Source organism: Salvelinus fontinalis, chromosome 34, assembly GCF_029448725.1.
Source record: "Salvelinus fontinalis isolate EN_2023a chromosome 34, ASM2944872v1, whole genome shotgun sequence".
NCBI lineage: Eukaryota > Metazoa > Chordata > Actinopteri > Salmoniformes > Salmonidae > Salvelinus > Salvelinus fontinalis.
The window spans coordinates 36,028,804-36,045,552 of NC_074698.1; the positions used below are offsets into that span (position 1 = coordinate 36,028,804).

General features: G+C 43.6%; 1 protein-coding gene across 2 annotated transcripts; it reads left to right on the top strand.

Annotated features, from left to right (window-relative positions):
* Positions 1–719: 719 nt before the first annotated feature.
* Positions 720–6,726, top strand: LOC129833989 (BTB/POZ domain-containing protein 17-like). Of its 2 annotated transcripts, none has more exons than XM_055898806.1 (3): positions 720–1,056; positions 3,947–4,277; positions 4,463–6,726. In XM_055898806.1, the coding sequence occupies exons 1-3, from the start codon at positions 963–965 to the stop codon at positions 5,529–5,531; spliced, it is 1,494 nt and encodes a 497-aa protein (XP_055754781.1). In that variant the 5' UTR covers positions 720–962; the 3' UTR covers positions 5,532–6,726. The 2 variants fall into 2 exon arrangements, with proteins under 2 accessions (XP_055754781.1, XP_055754782.1); XM_055898807.1 differs by having other exon boundaries at positions 723–1,056; positions 3,992–4,277.
* Positions 6,727–16,749: the final 10,023 nt, after the last annotated feature.

Sequence of the window (16,749 nt, forward strand, 5' to 3'; positions counted from 1 at the left end):
CAGGGTTGGAGTTGAAACCTACAGGACGGTAGCTCTCCAGGAAAAGGGTTGGAGTTAAAACCTACAGGAGGGTAGCTCTCCAGGAACAGGGTTGGAGTTAAAACCTACAGGACTGTAGCTCTCCAGGAACAGGTTTGGAGTTAAAACCTACAGGACGGTAGCTCTCCAGGAACAGGGTTGGAGTTAAAACCTACAGGACGGTTGCTCCAGAAACAGGGTTGGAGAGCCCTGCTCTAATGGGTATGCACTAATCTTTCAATTACTGAGATTATCAGGCCGTTACTGAGACCTGTTGTCAATTTCCAGCAGACATGCTGTTATAGGATTTTGTATTCAAATTGATTGTTGTTGATATGGCGTTATAGATATCACCTCACTCATTAACTCTGTGGTTAATTACTTAATTGTGCCATTGTCACACATTTCACATATTGGTCTCATTACTTCTAATTAACATAAATAAAACCCTCACATACAATACCCTAATTATATTATAACAGTGTACTTTATCATAAAATAGTTGATTCATATTGACTCCATAATATAGTGTTTAATAACCCTTTCTCATCCGCCTACACTCAAAAAATGAAGAGAGAGTCCCTATTGGGCCACAGATCAATGGCATGTTAACATGGAAAAGGGAGAAATTCAAAATCAAAGCCGTCGTCATGGCAACGGCCCCTGCCAGATTCCACCAATCAATGGAGTCCGCAAGGCGATGTGAGAGGCGCCAGGCGGGGAAAAAGGCCAGGCGTCCTACATAAAGAGTCCGGGACGGGGAGTCAGGGCGCCACAACGGGGCAACCCACCTCTTGCACACACTCACACACACTCACTCACACACACACACACACACACACACAAAGACATTAAGCACCAAGAGGAAGACGGAAAGAGTGAAACGAAGAAAAAGAAGGAACAGAGAAGAGAGAGAGAGAGAGAGGGGATATATATGACTAGATATGGCACACACCTATGAAGGAGGAATCCCTGCCCGGGTCTATCTGGGAACCCTGCTCGTGGCTCTTTGCTTCCACCCCATCTCCGTTGGAGGAGGTAAGGTGACTGTGTGACAGACTGCTCTGCATAGTGATCAACTGTTTAGCTTGTCTATTTTAGTCACTCTGCCACTTTCCTCTCTCACTACAGTGCATCAACAACATCAGTTATATTTCCTATTCTATTTACACTTCTTATCCTAAAGAAGGGTAGGAAAGAGATACAACTCTGTTTTAGAGGAATATCGCCCCACTCAGTGTGTTGGGGAAACGGTGGTGGAACACGTTGCATGTGGGTTGCTCTCTTTAAGCCCTGAGGCACTAGGTTGAGTATTGGAATAGCAGCACTGTCCCACCAGTTCCATTTCCCACATCCTATCTCTGTCTGTCTGTGGTGTTTTGCAGGGAGAGCCTGAGATGTTTGTTTTTGTGTGGCCTTTGTGAGTCAGAATCGATGAGGATGCTATTTTAGAGACTGAAGAAAATGCTCTTTCCTATATTGAAGGACTTGACCGGGGAAGCATCAATTGAATTACACTTTATTTCAGGCTATAACGCCTTCATCTTGCATGGCAGTTTTTCCCTCATGCGTTTGTGTGCTCGTTTTGTGTGCTCACACACACGCATATCTATGTTTAATTTAGGGGATTCAACCCCCCAGCTTCTAAAAATCACTGTGCTTGACTAGAGGAGAAAATTCTTAATCTTTTATTAATAGCATCATCCTCAGCTGTATCAATTTCCCTGAAGTTCTCACTTCAAACTATTGCAACGAATTCACCACAGCATTTTAAAGGAAACAAATGGAATGCTTGATTGCAGCACATTTAAACTAGGAAGTAATTACCCGGAACAAATCAATCTGTCACAATTAAATGGCATGTCAACCGATCACAATTAATATGCTTGCAAAAGACAAATTGAACTTCTGAAGTCCAATTTTGTTTGAGCTGGGTGAATGACACAAATTACACAAATGCAATATGCAAATGTCAAAGTTATTTGTCAATAACCCACAAGCATCAGCTGCCGTCATGGAGATGTAGGCTATAGGCTAGTTGTGTCTAATGAACTGAACAAAGGTTGCTTTGAAGTGGAGGTGCATGATTAGCCGACAGTGGTGACAGGGAGGCGGGGGGGCAGGAGTCTTTCTCCCTCTGTGTCTCATTAAACCTACAGTAACAGGAGGAAGCAGCTGGTGTCAATGGAGGCAGAGGAAGGAGGGCGTTAAAGAGAGTGAGCGTGCAGCTTGTCGTGCTGAGACTTTCTTTCATGTGACTCTACAGTGTGCATGTGCCACTTGTGCTCATCCTCAAGAAGACCCTGTAGTGAAGAAGGAGACATTATGTGCTCAACCTCACAGGGACCCTGTAGTGAAGAAGGAGACATCTTGTGTTCAACCTCACAGGGACCCTGTAGTGAAGAAGGAGACATCTTGTGTTCATCCTCACAGGGACCCTGTAGTGAAGAAGGAGACATCTTATGTTCAACCTCACAGGGACCCTGTAGTGTTAGTAATACATCTAATTAATAATAATTTTACCAGCAGTGTAGGTGTGTGCAGTAGTTAGCCATTTAACAGTCTTATGGCCAGGAGATTTAAACTGTTTAGGAGTCTGTTCGTCTGAACCTTGATGCACCAGTACCACCTGCCAGATGGGAACATGGAGAACAGTCCATTTGGCAATTTTTCAGGCCTTTCTCAGACACCGCCTGGCATTTACGTCCTGAACGGCTGGGTGCTCACCCCCAGTGATGCACTGGGCCGTCCGTACCACCCTCTGTAGGGCCTTCCGGTTGAGGGGGTTGCAGTTGCCATACCAGACGATAATACAACTAGTCAGGATGCTCTCGATGATGCAGCTGTAAAAGTTCCTAAGGATCTGAGGCGCCATGCCAAATCGTATCAGCCTCCTGAGGGAGAAGAGGCACGACTGTGCTGGTGTGAGAGGATCATGTTAAGTCCTCAGTGATGTAGACACCGAGCAATTTAATACAGTCTATTCATGTAATAATCTGCAAATATGGATTTAAAAACTTTAAAAAGTAGTTTAGTCAGGGGATAAAAAATGTTTTCGACATGTCTGGTGCTTATACAGTACAGCCTAGGCATAATTGTACTTAAAGACAAGTAGCCTATTGGTTTCACAGCCTACACTATTACCATCCATTATCATCCATTATTATCTGTCTATTAACAATGTGTTTTACGCTCCAAGATGCTGACCCTAAACCCAAACCACGGGTAGGATTTCCCCATTAGCGACTGGGTCAGTCACTTCTGAACTGCAGACGAACTCGGCAACTCTTCAAGTTTATGGCTATCTCATCACTGCACTGTTAATTAAGCTTTGAAGGAGAGAGTGAAGAGTGTTAAGGCTGGTAGACAGCTTGTCATAATTAATGATTGGTTAGCGGTTGTAATTCATTGTGAGAGCCATGGTGGGTTTATAGGGACAGCAGGGCTTTTACATTTTAGAACGATGTGTTGAGTTGCTCGGTAGTGGTGTATGTTTTAGAAGGAGGTGTTGATTGGCTGGATAGGGGTGTTTATGTTTTAGGAAGATGTGTTGATTAGACAGTTGGATGGGACTTGATGGATGTGCCAGTGTTGTCGGGTAGGACAGGACGCCAATCAGAGACACTCAGGTGTCGATACATTGATCAAGGCAGGTCTCACATGGACTGAGTATCTGTTGGCTGAGTCGGTGTTGATTGGCAGAAGGCTCAACTGTCAACTCAACATTCAGTGTCAAAGTGAGTGATGACTGGAGAAGAAGGGCTCTATCTCAATTTGTCTTTCCGCAATTCCTCACCTCCTTCACAGCCGTATTGGAGGAGAAGGTCCAAGGGGAGGATGCCATATAGAATAGAGAGAACGGTGAATAGAATGAGGTTGTGAGGAATCGAGGACAGATGAATTGAGAAAGAGGTGTTTTCACTTGCAGTTGACCTGGTGTTGAACGGGATCCCTTCATCTTCTCTTCCTGCAGCCGCGCTGAAGCAGGAGGTGGCACTGGAGAATGGCGCCACAACACTGAACCACTCCATGGCAATGGTGCAGCGCATGGAGAGTCTGCTGGCCCAAGGCAACGGCAGCGATGTGGCCCTCCGCGTGCAGACGGTAAACACGGATGAGGTGAAGGTGATCCAGGCGCACACGCTGGTGCTCTCGCTGCAGAGCGAAGTGTTTGAGGAGCTGCTGCTCAGCCACAACACCAGCACCTTGGTCCTGAGGGAGCCTGCCGACTGTGCTGCTGTCTTTGACAAGTTCATCAGGTGAGGGGACCTGGGGGGGGGGGGGGGGGGGAAGAATGAGTGTACACCTCAAGAGGATGGGGGAGGAACAAAAATGGGCTAGTGGTGTTTCATGTTTTTGAATTTAAAAAAGTGACCTCCTTTCAAGTTCAGTAATGACTGCCAATGTTTCTGCAGACCGATCTAGCCTTGTTTTATCTCTGCAGGTACCTCTACTGCGGTGACATCTCCGTGCGCCTGGACCAGGCAATCCCTCTGCACAAGCTGGCCAGCAAGTACCGTGTGTGGAGCCTCCAGCAGGGCCTGAGCCAGTACATGACGGGGCACCTGTCCAGCGACTCCCCGACCGGCCACGTGGTTGGCTGGTACCAGTACGCCATGCAGATCGGCGACGCCAACCTGAGGGACAGCTGCCTCCAGTACCTCTCCTGGAACCTGTCGTCGGTGTTGCAGAGCGGCGAGTGGGGCTCCATCAGCGACGACCTGCTGCTGTCCCTGATGCAGCGCTCCGACCTCATCCTGCAGAGCGAGCTGGAGCTCTACGAGGCCCTGGAAGCCTGGATTGGCCAGAACCAGCCGGCCGGCCTAACGGTGGAGAATGCCCTGAGGCAGGTGCGCTATGGCATGATCCACCCGCAGCACCTGTTCCGTCTGCAGAAGCAGTCACCAGTCATGCTGAAATACTACGAGTCCATCCGTGACCTGCTCTTCCTGGCCTTCCAGTTCCACTCGGCCTCGCCCGTCCAGCTGGCCAAATACTTTGACGTCAACTGCAGCATATTCACGCCACGCAACTACCTGTCACCGTCCTGGGGCTCTCCGTGGGTCATCAACAACCCCACGCGCGACGACCGCAGCTTCAGCTTCCAGACCCAGCTGGGCCCCAGCGGCAGCGACGCCAGCAAGCGGGTGACCTGGAACGCCCTGTTCTCCCCGCGCTGGCTCCCGCTCAGCGTGCGCTCTGCCTATACAAACGAGATGCAGGCCACACGCACTGACGGCGGTCGTCCTCGCATCATCGTCACCCCAGCCACTTCCAGCCCCGACTTCGCCGGTGTGAGCTTCCAGAAGACGGTGATTGTGACGGCGAGGCAGGGGGGTAAAATGGTGGTTCGTCACGTCTACAACTTCCACCAGAGCACTGAGGAGGCCGGGGATTTCCTGGTGGAAGCCGACCTTCACCGCCGGGCGTCTGAATACCTCATCGACAGCTCCCTCTACCTGCACGTCGTGGTAAAGCCCCTTTACCACAGCCTCATCGTTGCCAGGAAATAGGCCAAGAGGTTGTTGTTGCCTTAGTAACCAACGGTTCCCATTAGATGGTCAAGTTACAGAGTAAAAATTGGCTATATCATAAAAAATTATGAAAACAAAACATGTGCTTTTTGGTCTTAATTTAAGGTACATAAGGTTTGCAGTGTGGTTGAGTTTATATTTCAAGAACAGAAATTGTAGAAATAGGCTGGGTTTATGACTTTGGAACTTGCCCAGACAGTGATGACCGTAACCAACCGCCCTCCCTGCTGAGTCCCACCCCCCCTAGCCTGCAGACAAAGTCACACATGCACACACTCATATCACAACTCCTGTTTATTGGCCTGGTACTGGGCACTTCTGTTCTACATAAGGTCATGGTACTTTTTGCAGTAGTGGTTAAGTTTGTCTCCAAACTGTTTTAGCTCTGAAAAGAGGTGTCTGGAGCCAGGTTTAACTGTACTGCATCTATTAAAGAAGTCAATGAAAGAGTTTCAGATAATAACAGTTCCTCCACATTGTTTTCCCCCCAAATCTTACACACATGGTAGGGGCAAACACGACTGCACTGTATCTGTTTGAGATATGATTATGTCAATAGTTGGATATTTCCTTGATTGCCCCTGATTAGAGGAAAGGCACATTCTTTATGACATATTTAACTGTATGATGTTATCTGCATAGCTATAGGATACTACTAGTAAATCAAAGTGTCAGTTATTGGTATTGTTTCCATTAGCTGAACTCTCACTTTGTTGGTGCTAACCAAACCTCACAGGATCAAGTGAAGCTTATTTCGTCGCTTTGCACACTGCCAACACCATAAGTACAGGCCATTTTAAAAGCATGCATTCATACCATTAGACACAATCACACACATAAGTTTACGGGCCTATATGTTATAGCCATGCTGATACTCAGTGACGACAATTCCTATACCAGAGTTTCTCTAGAAGCCATTTTGCTGTTGCCCTACTCTTTTGCAATTGAGGAGCATTTCTATTGAATCTTTAAGCCAACCTGCAGTATTAGTGCTATTAGAAGGATTGTGTTGTTGTGAGTAGTGCTTATATAATGAATTATGCACGGGCCTATGGACGACATTGTTGGTCTAAATTATACTTCCGGGTCTTTAGAATGTTACTAGTTCATGTAGCTACCATATCTCTCTATGTCCTCTTCCTATAACCTGAATAAAATGATATTTTACCCAGTCTGTAATTGGTCTGTTTACTTGATTCACCCTAATATGCAGAACACAATGTGATACAGAGGACAATTGTGACTTAAGCCTAATTTATATTGTACATATGCAACAAAGTAATGCAAACACAAAATGGCAACCCTGCAAACTGGCATTACATTTATAATCGTGGGGCTGCAGACGTGTGTGTGTTTTTGCTACTCAACAATACAGCATTGACATTTTTCATAGCTATTTGTAGCTCTTGTATTTCACAGTACTGTAGGTATGGTATAAATTAAGCTTTAATCAAAAACAAACAAGGTAGACCTATCAAAATGAATTTCACATGCCTTGTATGGGGATATTTTTCTGAAATCAAAATGCTTTGAAGCCATTGAAAACCACAAATTATACAATGACATTCTTAGAATATATATATATATTTTTCAATCATGATTGTTGTGACCATGGACTGGTCTTGGACATGTCCACGCTTGTTGGTAATGACAGCAGAGACTACATCTCCCACAACTATGTACAACACAGGGAGGAAAAACGTCATAACGCATTTGACGCTCGAGCTTTCAGATGTATAGCCCGGTGCCCCGGGTGAACAGAGTTTACTCATTTTAGACCATTCCATTGGTCATGAAAAAATCTCCACACACCCGGGGCACCGGGCTATGCAAAACTAATCCGACCACTTCTTTCGCTATCTAAAAAGTGTAACGTTTGGTAATGTAACGTTATTGAGTTAAATTCACCGGCATTCATATATGCTTTCGGTTTATAACTTTTTTTAAAACAAGAAGCCCTGCGACACGAAGACAAACTAACGCAACATGCATGAAGATTGAAACAGACTTGCATCGTAGTTGCAGGACAAGCCGCAGCTTCTGAGCGGGGTAGATGCAGGGAGGGAGGGAGTAAAACAGTCTTTGTGCTTCCCCTCCCCCTCATCAAAGCAAAGGGGGAAATGTCTCTTTCTGGAGGAGGTAAGAATTCTAACAGTAATGTTAATCTCGTGCAACAAGACTGCATTTCGGACAAAAATGCATTGCTGGAAGTCAGGGTTATTTACGGCGTCATTGCATTATTGACGTTTTTTAAATATCAGTTCGTTTCCGGCTTAACTAACGTTAGGGTCTGCCCTTGTACAAAGTTGCTAGCTAACTTCAGCTAGCTACAGTACAAGTTGTACTGTGGTGCCTGATAGCATTTCTCTGTAACCTGGCTAGAAACCATAACATTTATGCGGATTCCCCGTGGTTGGTTGTTTCCTGTCATTTCCTGGAAATTTAAACAATTGTTTGTGAACACGCGATAACGTTGCTAACGTTAGTTAGGCTACTTGGGGCTGCAAGTTGCAACTGTTGCTTGCTAGTTAGCTACCTAGCGAGCTAACGTTACCTATAGCATTGTCTATTCGACCAAACGAAAAGTGCGTAGCTAGCCACACCGGTATCGATGTAACGTTAGCTATATCGCGTGCGTTATTTTATTTGGAGCACGCATGCCATGCCTCGCGACTTGTCGTTTGATGGGAAAACATGAGTCATGTATTTTTCCCGACAGCGTTACTTGGTCTAATATTACCGTGTGAGTGTTCACGTCGTCTCTCACGCATTCTTGCAATAGTTGTTCACTTATATTTGTCTCGCATATTTTCTACAAATGCCTGATCTATTATACAGTTGGTCTCCCTCTGACACTAAGTGATGTGTAGTTAGCTAGCAACAAGCAATGTTGAATAAAAAACACCTGGTGGAAAATAAATCAAGGCCCTCCAACGTCACACATGGGGACATTATGTTGTTGATGATGTAATATTATGCTACACCATCGTTTCCCGAACTCTATCCTGGGGATCCCAAGGGGTGCACATTTTGGTTTTTGCCCTAACACTAACGTTACACAGCTGATTCAAAATATCAGCTGATTATCAAGCATCCATTGTTTGAGTCAGCTGTGTAGTGTTAGGGCAAACACCAAAACGTGCACCCCTTGAAGAACCCAGCAACAATTTGGGAAGTGTTGATCTAAACAATCCTACTGGCATTACCAGCAGGATTGTGAGAGGCCTGCTCACTGACTATTATCACAGGCAGCCCCTCTATAGCCTAGCTACCTGAATGCATGTGTTGACTTCCAGTGACTTCTGCAACCTGGGGTTGTACAGCTGCTACACTGTTGCGCTATGCTGACGTTATTCGTGCTCACCTTTCTTTCGGGAGCAGCAACGGCCTGTTTGCTTATAGTAAAAGTGTAGGATGAGCCCTGGGTTTTCCATTGTGTATGGACTTTTCTTGACCCCTGTAGCCATTTTCACTTTGTTTAAGGTATTGGGTGGAGTAGGCTTAAGGGCTTTGCAATGCTTGTTTGTTCATTTCAAGTTGCTGTTGCTTAAGGAGGTTATACAACAAATAATGCACTCTTCTACAATGGTGTTTGCCCTGCCCACACAAGAAATGTCAGCTGCAATGTGAGACATTTTCAAGCACCCCGTTTTTTTGGTTTTACATTGACCTTTTAATAATTTAGCAGATGCTCTTATCCAGACTGATTTAGAGACAGTGCTAGGCTTTAGCACAGTGGGTTAACACGGTCTGACCGGTGTGCCAGTCCCATCCTGGACACAGATTAAGCCTAGTTATGGATTAAAAATAAATCTCAATGGTTTATCTCCATTGAAAGTGCGTTGTAGTCCAAAACTAAGTTTAGAGGTAAATGTATTTGTATTTTATTCGTATCCCCATTAGCTGTTGCTAAGGCAGCAGCTACTTTTCCTGAGGTCCACAAAAAACATGACATAATCCCAGAACGTCAATAGACAAGAACAGCTCAACGACTGAACTACACATCTTAAATAACAATAGAACCCTAAAAAGGTCCTACTGACAGTTACACACATTACTGAGTTACCCACACATCAGTACATGTACCTATGCCCAAGAGTTATTTGGGTCAGACAGGGGAGAGGCATTGTGATGTGTTGTTTTATTCTGTTTTTTCTTTAAGCTAACTTTGCTGTTTGCTTCAGTCATTTGAGATGGAAATGAGTTCCACGCAGCAATATCGGGCCGATTTCGACAACAACTAAGAACGGTGAAGCACAAGGCTAAACTTCTCTGCTGTTTTGGTCCCGTACCTACCACGTTGTAGCAGTGTTACGTGAACCTGTGCACGTGCACAGAAACTCTAACAGTGAGAGAGCACTGCTGCTTGTCCAGAGTGAAAAATAACCTGTTACTTGGTAGCTTCATCGTTGCCGGTTTAAGCGGGTCGATGGTGGCTGTGATGGTGGCCCGTGACCCAGCTATTCACGCCGTCATCCATTGGGCTGTCCAAGAATTCTGAGTATTCATCTTCACACAGAAGATATAGCATACCTTGTACAGGCTTCACACAGAAGACATAGCATACCTTGTACAGGCTTCACACAGAAGACATAGCATACCTTGTACAGGCTTCACACAGAAGATATAGCATACCGTGTACAGGCTTCACACAGAAGACATAGCATACCTTGTACAGGAGTCTTCAAACCAGTGCACCTGTCTGTGACTAAAGCTGGGTGGGGTTATTTTCCTCTAGAAGGTAGTGAATCACCTGTAACATGAGATGCACACACACCACAGCTAGGGCTGTAGCTAGATTAGTCAGCATCAATTATTTTAGTTTACCGCCTATGCCTATAGGCTATTTTTGTGCGTGGTTCAGGCCGTTGAGGGAACGCTTCCTTGTGAATCTGCTCTATTGCTCGAGTTGTGTCATGTCCAAGAATCAATGGCTGACGTGCGCATTCATTCCATCTTGTGAATTGAATGAGAAATAAAGTTGATTGTGGTTACATATGGCCTTGACTATACACACCACTGGTTACTTTACAAGGCTTTACAACACGCTCTGTGTAGCAGGTAGAATGTCACATTGACACGATGCTGATGTCAAAGCAACACGTGTAGACAGTGGGCTTACACTCCACTATAACCAAAGGGTTGTAGGGCAGTAAGCTTATTAGGCTGGGTTTAGGGTTCAGGTGGATGTACCAGAGGTTCAGAAAGCTGGAGGAGAGCTATGCCCAATGACATCATGCTTCCCAAAGGATCTCGTGACAGCTATTCAGAAAGGATGTCTTGTTTGGTTGGGAGTCATCCTCTCTTGCCTGGACACAGGCAGTAGAGGGGAGTGCGCACCTGCCCCGACCCCCAAACCCTGAGGAAGTTAACGCAGTAAGCATCGTCCATATGGGCTACCATTTGTAACATGAGAACTTCTAACTTGGATTCGTCGACGTCAGACATTCCCACAAAGAAAGTGTTGGATACTGCATAGTCCCATACCTGAAATGCTTAGAGTTGTAGGATTTTTAATAGCTCCTTCATTGATATGAGGCCTGATGTGGGCCTAGCTGTCAACTAGTCAAATATGTGACCTCAGACGCTCAAGGTATACTGTATGTCAGGGAGTTCATCTGAAACAGAGTGCCGCGTCAGATCCGTTTCTGCCATGCATTTTAGCTATGCATTGGGAGCTAAGGGCAGTATTTAGGCAAACTACATAGTTTCTTGCCATGCTTAAAACAATGTTGGGCTGTGGATCAGCTTTAATATAGCAGATTATGGCTTCTAACAATGTAATTGTCTGCATCATTTCCAATCCCCCATATTATTATTATTATTAATAAATAAATATATAATAATAATTATATATATATATATATATATATATAAACAATTTCATTGAGTTTACTGAATTGCAGTGAGGAAATCAGTCAATTGAAATGCATTTGGATTTCACATGACTGGGAATACAGATATGTATCTGTTGGTCACAGATACCTTTTTATTTATTTTTTAAATGGACCTCACAATGGGCCTCAGGATCTCACCACGGTATTGTACATTCAAATTGCCATCGATAAAATGCAATTGTGTGTCGTTGTCTGTAGCTTATGCCTGCCCATACCATAACTCCACCGCCATCATGGGGCACTCTGTTCAAACCGTTGACATTAGCAGACCGCTCGCCCACACGATGCCATACACGTGGTCTGCGGTTGTGAGGCCGGTTGGACGTACAAAAACAACGTTGACGGCGGCTTATGGTGGAGAAATGAACATTCAATTCTCTGGCAACAGCTCTGGTGACATTCCTGCAGTCAGCATGCCAATTGCATGCTCCATCAACTTGAGACATCTGTGGCATTGTGTTGCGTGACACAATGCCACAGATGCCCCCAGCATAAAGTGCACCTGTGTAATGATCATGCTGTTTAGTCAGCTTGTTGATATGCCACACCTGTCATGGGAAATGGATTATCTTAGTGAAGGAGAAATGCTTGCTAGGGATGTAAACAAATTTGTGCACAAAATGTGAGATTTTTTTTTGTTTTCGTGGAATATTTCTGGGATCTTTTATTTCAGCTCACAAAACATGGTACCAACACTTTACATGTTGCCTTTATATTTTTAAGTGTATCTTAAATATAAAAAATATATTTTCCCCTAACCCTACCACCCCTAATTGGAGTAAACAAATGGACAACAATACCAATACTTTTACTTCCAGCTTATAAATACTATATACATTTTACAGACACAGTATATTTTACATGAGTTACCTTTTTTTGTTTTCAGTCCCAGCCTTCAGCTACCCTCAACCCCTCCCATCAATCTCTAAAGATCATCCAGTTTGGATTTCTAGCTGCCATATATTTTCCCGCTGTGATGTTTCACAAAAGTTCTGAACCTTTCTATTCTCCTGGTTTCTACAGATTGTAAATTAAATATAGATTTTTTGGCTAATTGTATTATTGATTAGAACTTTTCAAACCCCCCAGCCGTGCTATTTGTAGAGTTAGCGCCAAGTAAATGTTGACATTTATCAGTCATTTCTGAACCCGCGACTATAAATAAGCTACATATGGGCAGTACCAAAACAAGTGATCTAATGATTCTGTCTCTAAGCTGCAAAATCTGCAGAGCTGGGATGGTTGTATCCCCATGTACAGTGCCAGTAAAAAGTTTGGACACCTACTCATTCAAGGGTTTTTCTTTATTTTTTACTATTTTCTACATTGTAGAATAATAGTGAATACATCAAAACTATGAAATAACGCATGGAATCATGTAGTAACCAAAAAAAGTGTTAAACAGATCAAAATATATTTGAGATTTTTCAAAGTAGCCATCCTTTGCTTTGACAGCTTTGCACACTATTGGCATTCTCTCAACCAGCTTAACCTGGAATGCTTTTCCAATAGTCTTGAAGGAGTTCCCACATATGCTGAGCACTTGTTGGCTGTTTTTCCTTCACTCTGCGGTCCAACTCATCCCAAACCATCTCAATTGGGTTGAAGTCAGGTGATTGTGGAGGCCAAGTCATCTGATGCAGCACTCCATCACTCTCCTTCTTGGTGAAATAGCCCTTACACAGCCTGGAGGTGTGTTGCTTCATTGTCCTGTTGAAAAACAAATGATAGTCCCACTAAGCACAAACCAGATGGGATGGCATATCGCTGCAAAATGTTGTTGTAGCCATGCTGGTTAAGTGCGCCTTAAATTCAAAATAAATCCCAGACAGTGTCACCAGCAAAGCACTATCACACCTCCTCCATGCTTCACGGTGGGAACCACACATGCGGAGATCATCTCACAAAGACATGGCGGTTGGAACCAAAAATCTCAAATTTGGTTTCCACTGGTCTGTCTATTGCTTGTGTTTCTTGGCCCAAGCAAGTCTCTTCTTATTGGTGTTCTTTAGTAGTGGTTTCTTTGCAGCAATTCGACCATGACGGCCTGATTCACACAGTTTCCTCTGAGCAGTTGATGTTGAGATGTCTGTCACTTTTACATGTATTTGGGCTCCAATCTGAGGTGTAGTTAACTCTAATGAACTTATCCTCTGCAGCAGAGGTAACTCTGGGTCTTCCTTTCCTGTGGCCAGTTTCATCATAGCACTTGATGGTTTTTGCGACTGCACTTGAAGAAACTTTAGAAGTTCTTGAAATTTTCCGGATTGACTGACCTTCATGTCTTAAAGTAATGATGGACTGTCATTTCTCTTTGCTTATTTAACCTCTTTTTGCCATAGTATGGACTTGGTCTTTTACCAAATAGGGCTAACTTCTGTATACCACCCCTACCTTGTCACAACACCACTGATTGGCACAAACGCATTAAGACGGAAAGCAATTCCACAAATTAACTTTTAACAAGACACACCTGTTAATTGAAATGCATTCCAGGTGACTACCTCATGAAGCTGGTTGACAGAATGCCAAGAGTGTGCCAAGGGTGGCTACTTTGAAGAATCTCAAACAAATCAAAATATATTTTATATTTAACTTTTTTTTGTTTACTACATGATTCCATATGTGTTATTTCATAGTTTTGATGTCTTCATAATTTTTCTACAATGTAGAAAATAAATCGTGGAATGTGTAGGTGTCAACTTTTGACTGGTATGGTGTGTATATATAACATGCTATTGGTTGCAAAAATGGTTTATAATTTTAATTTGATAAACTCGGTTTTGAATCCAGCGTCGTTTTGTGTATCCTTACCTTCTCCCCTTTCCACTTGTCGCCTCCATTTTTGCAGTGATGCTGCAATCAGTTGGTTGTAATTTTGAAGATAGCAGACATTTCCATATTTTTGTTAGCAATTCCACCAATCCTGTTTTATATAATTTAGAAAGATTAAACAATTTTTTAACTTATTTTTTTAAAACGTTTTTTTAATCAATTAGTATATTTTATTTTAACCATATTTGTTGTAATATTTGTTCAGTCTTTTCTGGTGGATTAAACTGAAATTGCAACCAGCTTTCTATGGCTTTTTTTCTTCTTCAAATAGCGATATTTTGGAGATTTCATTTCAAATAACCGAAAGGGAAAAAGGCAATTTCTTGCCATGCTACTTCAGTTGGGACAAAGGCTGTTTTTATACTGTTGTTCTAGGTCATTTTAAGAAGGTTTTGAATGCTCCTTTTTTAGCTCGACGGAGGAAATGAACATCTATTTTTACTCTGCTGGGTGCATGTGAGCATAGCACAAGTCAATGAATCTCCCCTCACTGTATTTCACTGGGAAGTCAATGAATCTCTTCTTACTGGGAAGCTGGACATCTGCAGTCGCTCATCTGAGGAGAGCATGAGATGCTACCTGTCCAGTCTATACGAACTTGCTTTCATCCGGATATGGAGGTTATTTGCTAACATTTAGCCTCCTGTGTATGTACTGCAGATAATCCACCCACGATTAGGCTGCACTGTATTACCCGGCCAACACACTATACCCAACCTAAATGCTTCACTTGAAACATTGCAAAACGTTGCATTGCCTTTATGAATGGTGTCTCTGCTCTCTGCAGCCTTATTTCCAGTTGTTCGTGGTACAGAGAGCCAATGGAAGCTTTAAACAGCAAGTGGTGTTTAAGTGTCTGGTTACCTCTGAGCCAATGTACACGATATACAAAAGTATGTGGAAAACCCTTCAATTTAGTGGATTTGGCTAATTCAGCCACACCCGTTGCTGACAAGTGTATAAAATTTAGCACACAGCCATACAATCTCCATAGAGATGCAGTAAAATGGCCCGTACTGAAGAGCTCAGTGACTTTCAACATGGCACCGTTATAGGATGCCACCTTTCCAACAAGTCAGTTCGTCAGATTTCTGCCCTGTTAGAGCTGCCTCGGTCAACTTCGGTGCTGTTATTGTGAAGTGGGAAATGTCTAGGTGCAACAATGACTCAGCCGTGAAGTGGTAGGCCACACAAGCTCACAGAACGGGACCTTGTGCTGAAAATGGGTTGCAACACTCACTACCGTGTTCCAAACTGCCTCTGGAAGCAACGTCAGCACAATAACTGTTAGTTGGGAGCTTCAGGAAATGGTTTCCATGGCCAAGCAGCCGCACACAAGCATAAGATCACCATACGCAATGCCAAGCGTCAGCTGGAGTGGTGTAAAGCTCGCCGCCATTGTACTCTGGAGCAGTGAAAATGCGTTCTCTGGAGTGTTGAATCATCTGGCAGATGGACAAATCTGGGTTTGGCTGTTTTTCATGGTTCGTGCTCGGCCCCTTTGTTCCAGTGAAGGATAATCTTAACACTACAGCATACAATGACATTCTAGACGATTCTGTGCTTCCAACTTTGTGGCAACAGTTTAGGGAAGGCCATTTCCTGTTTTAGCATGACAATGCCCCTGTGCACAAAGCGAGGTCCATACAGAGATTGTTTGTTGATCGGTGTGGAAGAACTTGACTGGCCTACACAGAGCCCTGACCTCAACTCCAATGAACGCCTTTGGGATGAATTGGAACACCGACTGCGAGCCAGGCGTAATCACCCAACATCAGTGCCCAACCTCACTAATGATCTTTTGGCTAGCTGAATGGAGGCAAGTCCCTGCAGCAATGTTCCAACATCTAGTAGAACGCCTTAAAATAAAATTAAAATAAAAACATTATTTCACCTTTTATTTAACCAGGTAAGCTAGTTGAGAACAAGTTCTCATTTACAACTCCGACCTGGCCAAGATAAAGCAAAGCAGTGCGACAAAAACAACAACACAGAGTTACACATGGAATAAACAAGCATACAGTCAATAACACAATAGAAAAAAAAGAACGTCTATATACAGTGTGTGCAAATGGCGTGAGGAGGTAAGGCAATAAATAGGCCATAGTAACGAAGTAATTACAAGTTAGCAAATTTAACACGAGTGATAGATGAGCAGATGGTGATGTGCAAGTAGAAATACTGGTTTGCAAAAGAGCAGAAAAGTAAATAAAAACAATATGGGGATGAGGTAGGTAGATTAGTTGGGCTATTTACAGATGGGCTATGTACAGCTGCAGCGATCGGTTAGCTGCTCAGATAGCTGATGTTTAAAGTTAGTGAGGGAAATATAAGTCTCCAGCGATTTTATTTTTATTTTTTATATATATATTTTTTTGCAATTCGTTCCAGTCATTGGCAGCAGAGAACTGTAAGGAAAGGCGGCCAAAGAAGGTGTTGGCTTTGGGGATGACCAGTGAGATATA

Excerpts from the sequence above, each read along its gene's own strand:
- LOC129833989 (XM_055898806.1), top strand. The coding sequence starts at position 963 with ATGGCACACACCTATGAAGGAGGAATCCCTGCCCGGGTCTATCTGGGA. Across the intron at positions 1,057-3,946 it reads CCCCATCTCCGTTGGAGGAG|TTGACCTGGTGTTGAACGGG; the intron begins GTAAGGTGACTG and ends TTTCACTTGCAG. Across the intron at positions 4,278-4,462 it reads GTCTTTGACAAGTTCATCAG|GTACCTCTACTGCGGTGACA; the intron begins GTGAGGGGACCT and ends TTATCTCTGCAG.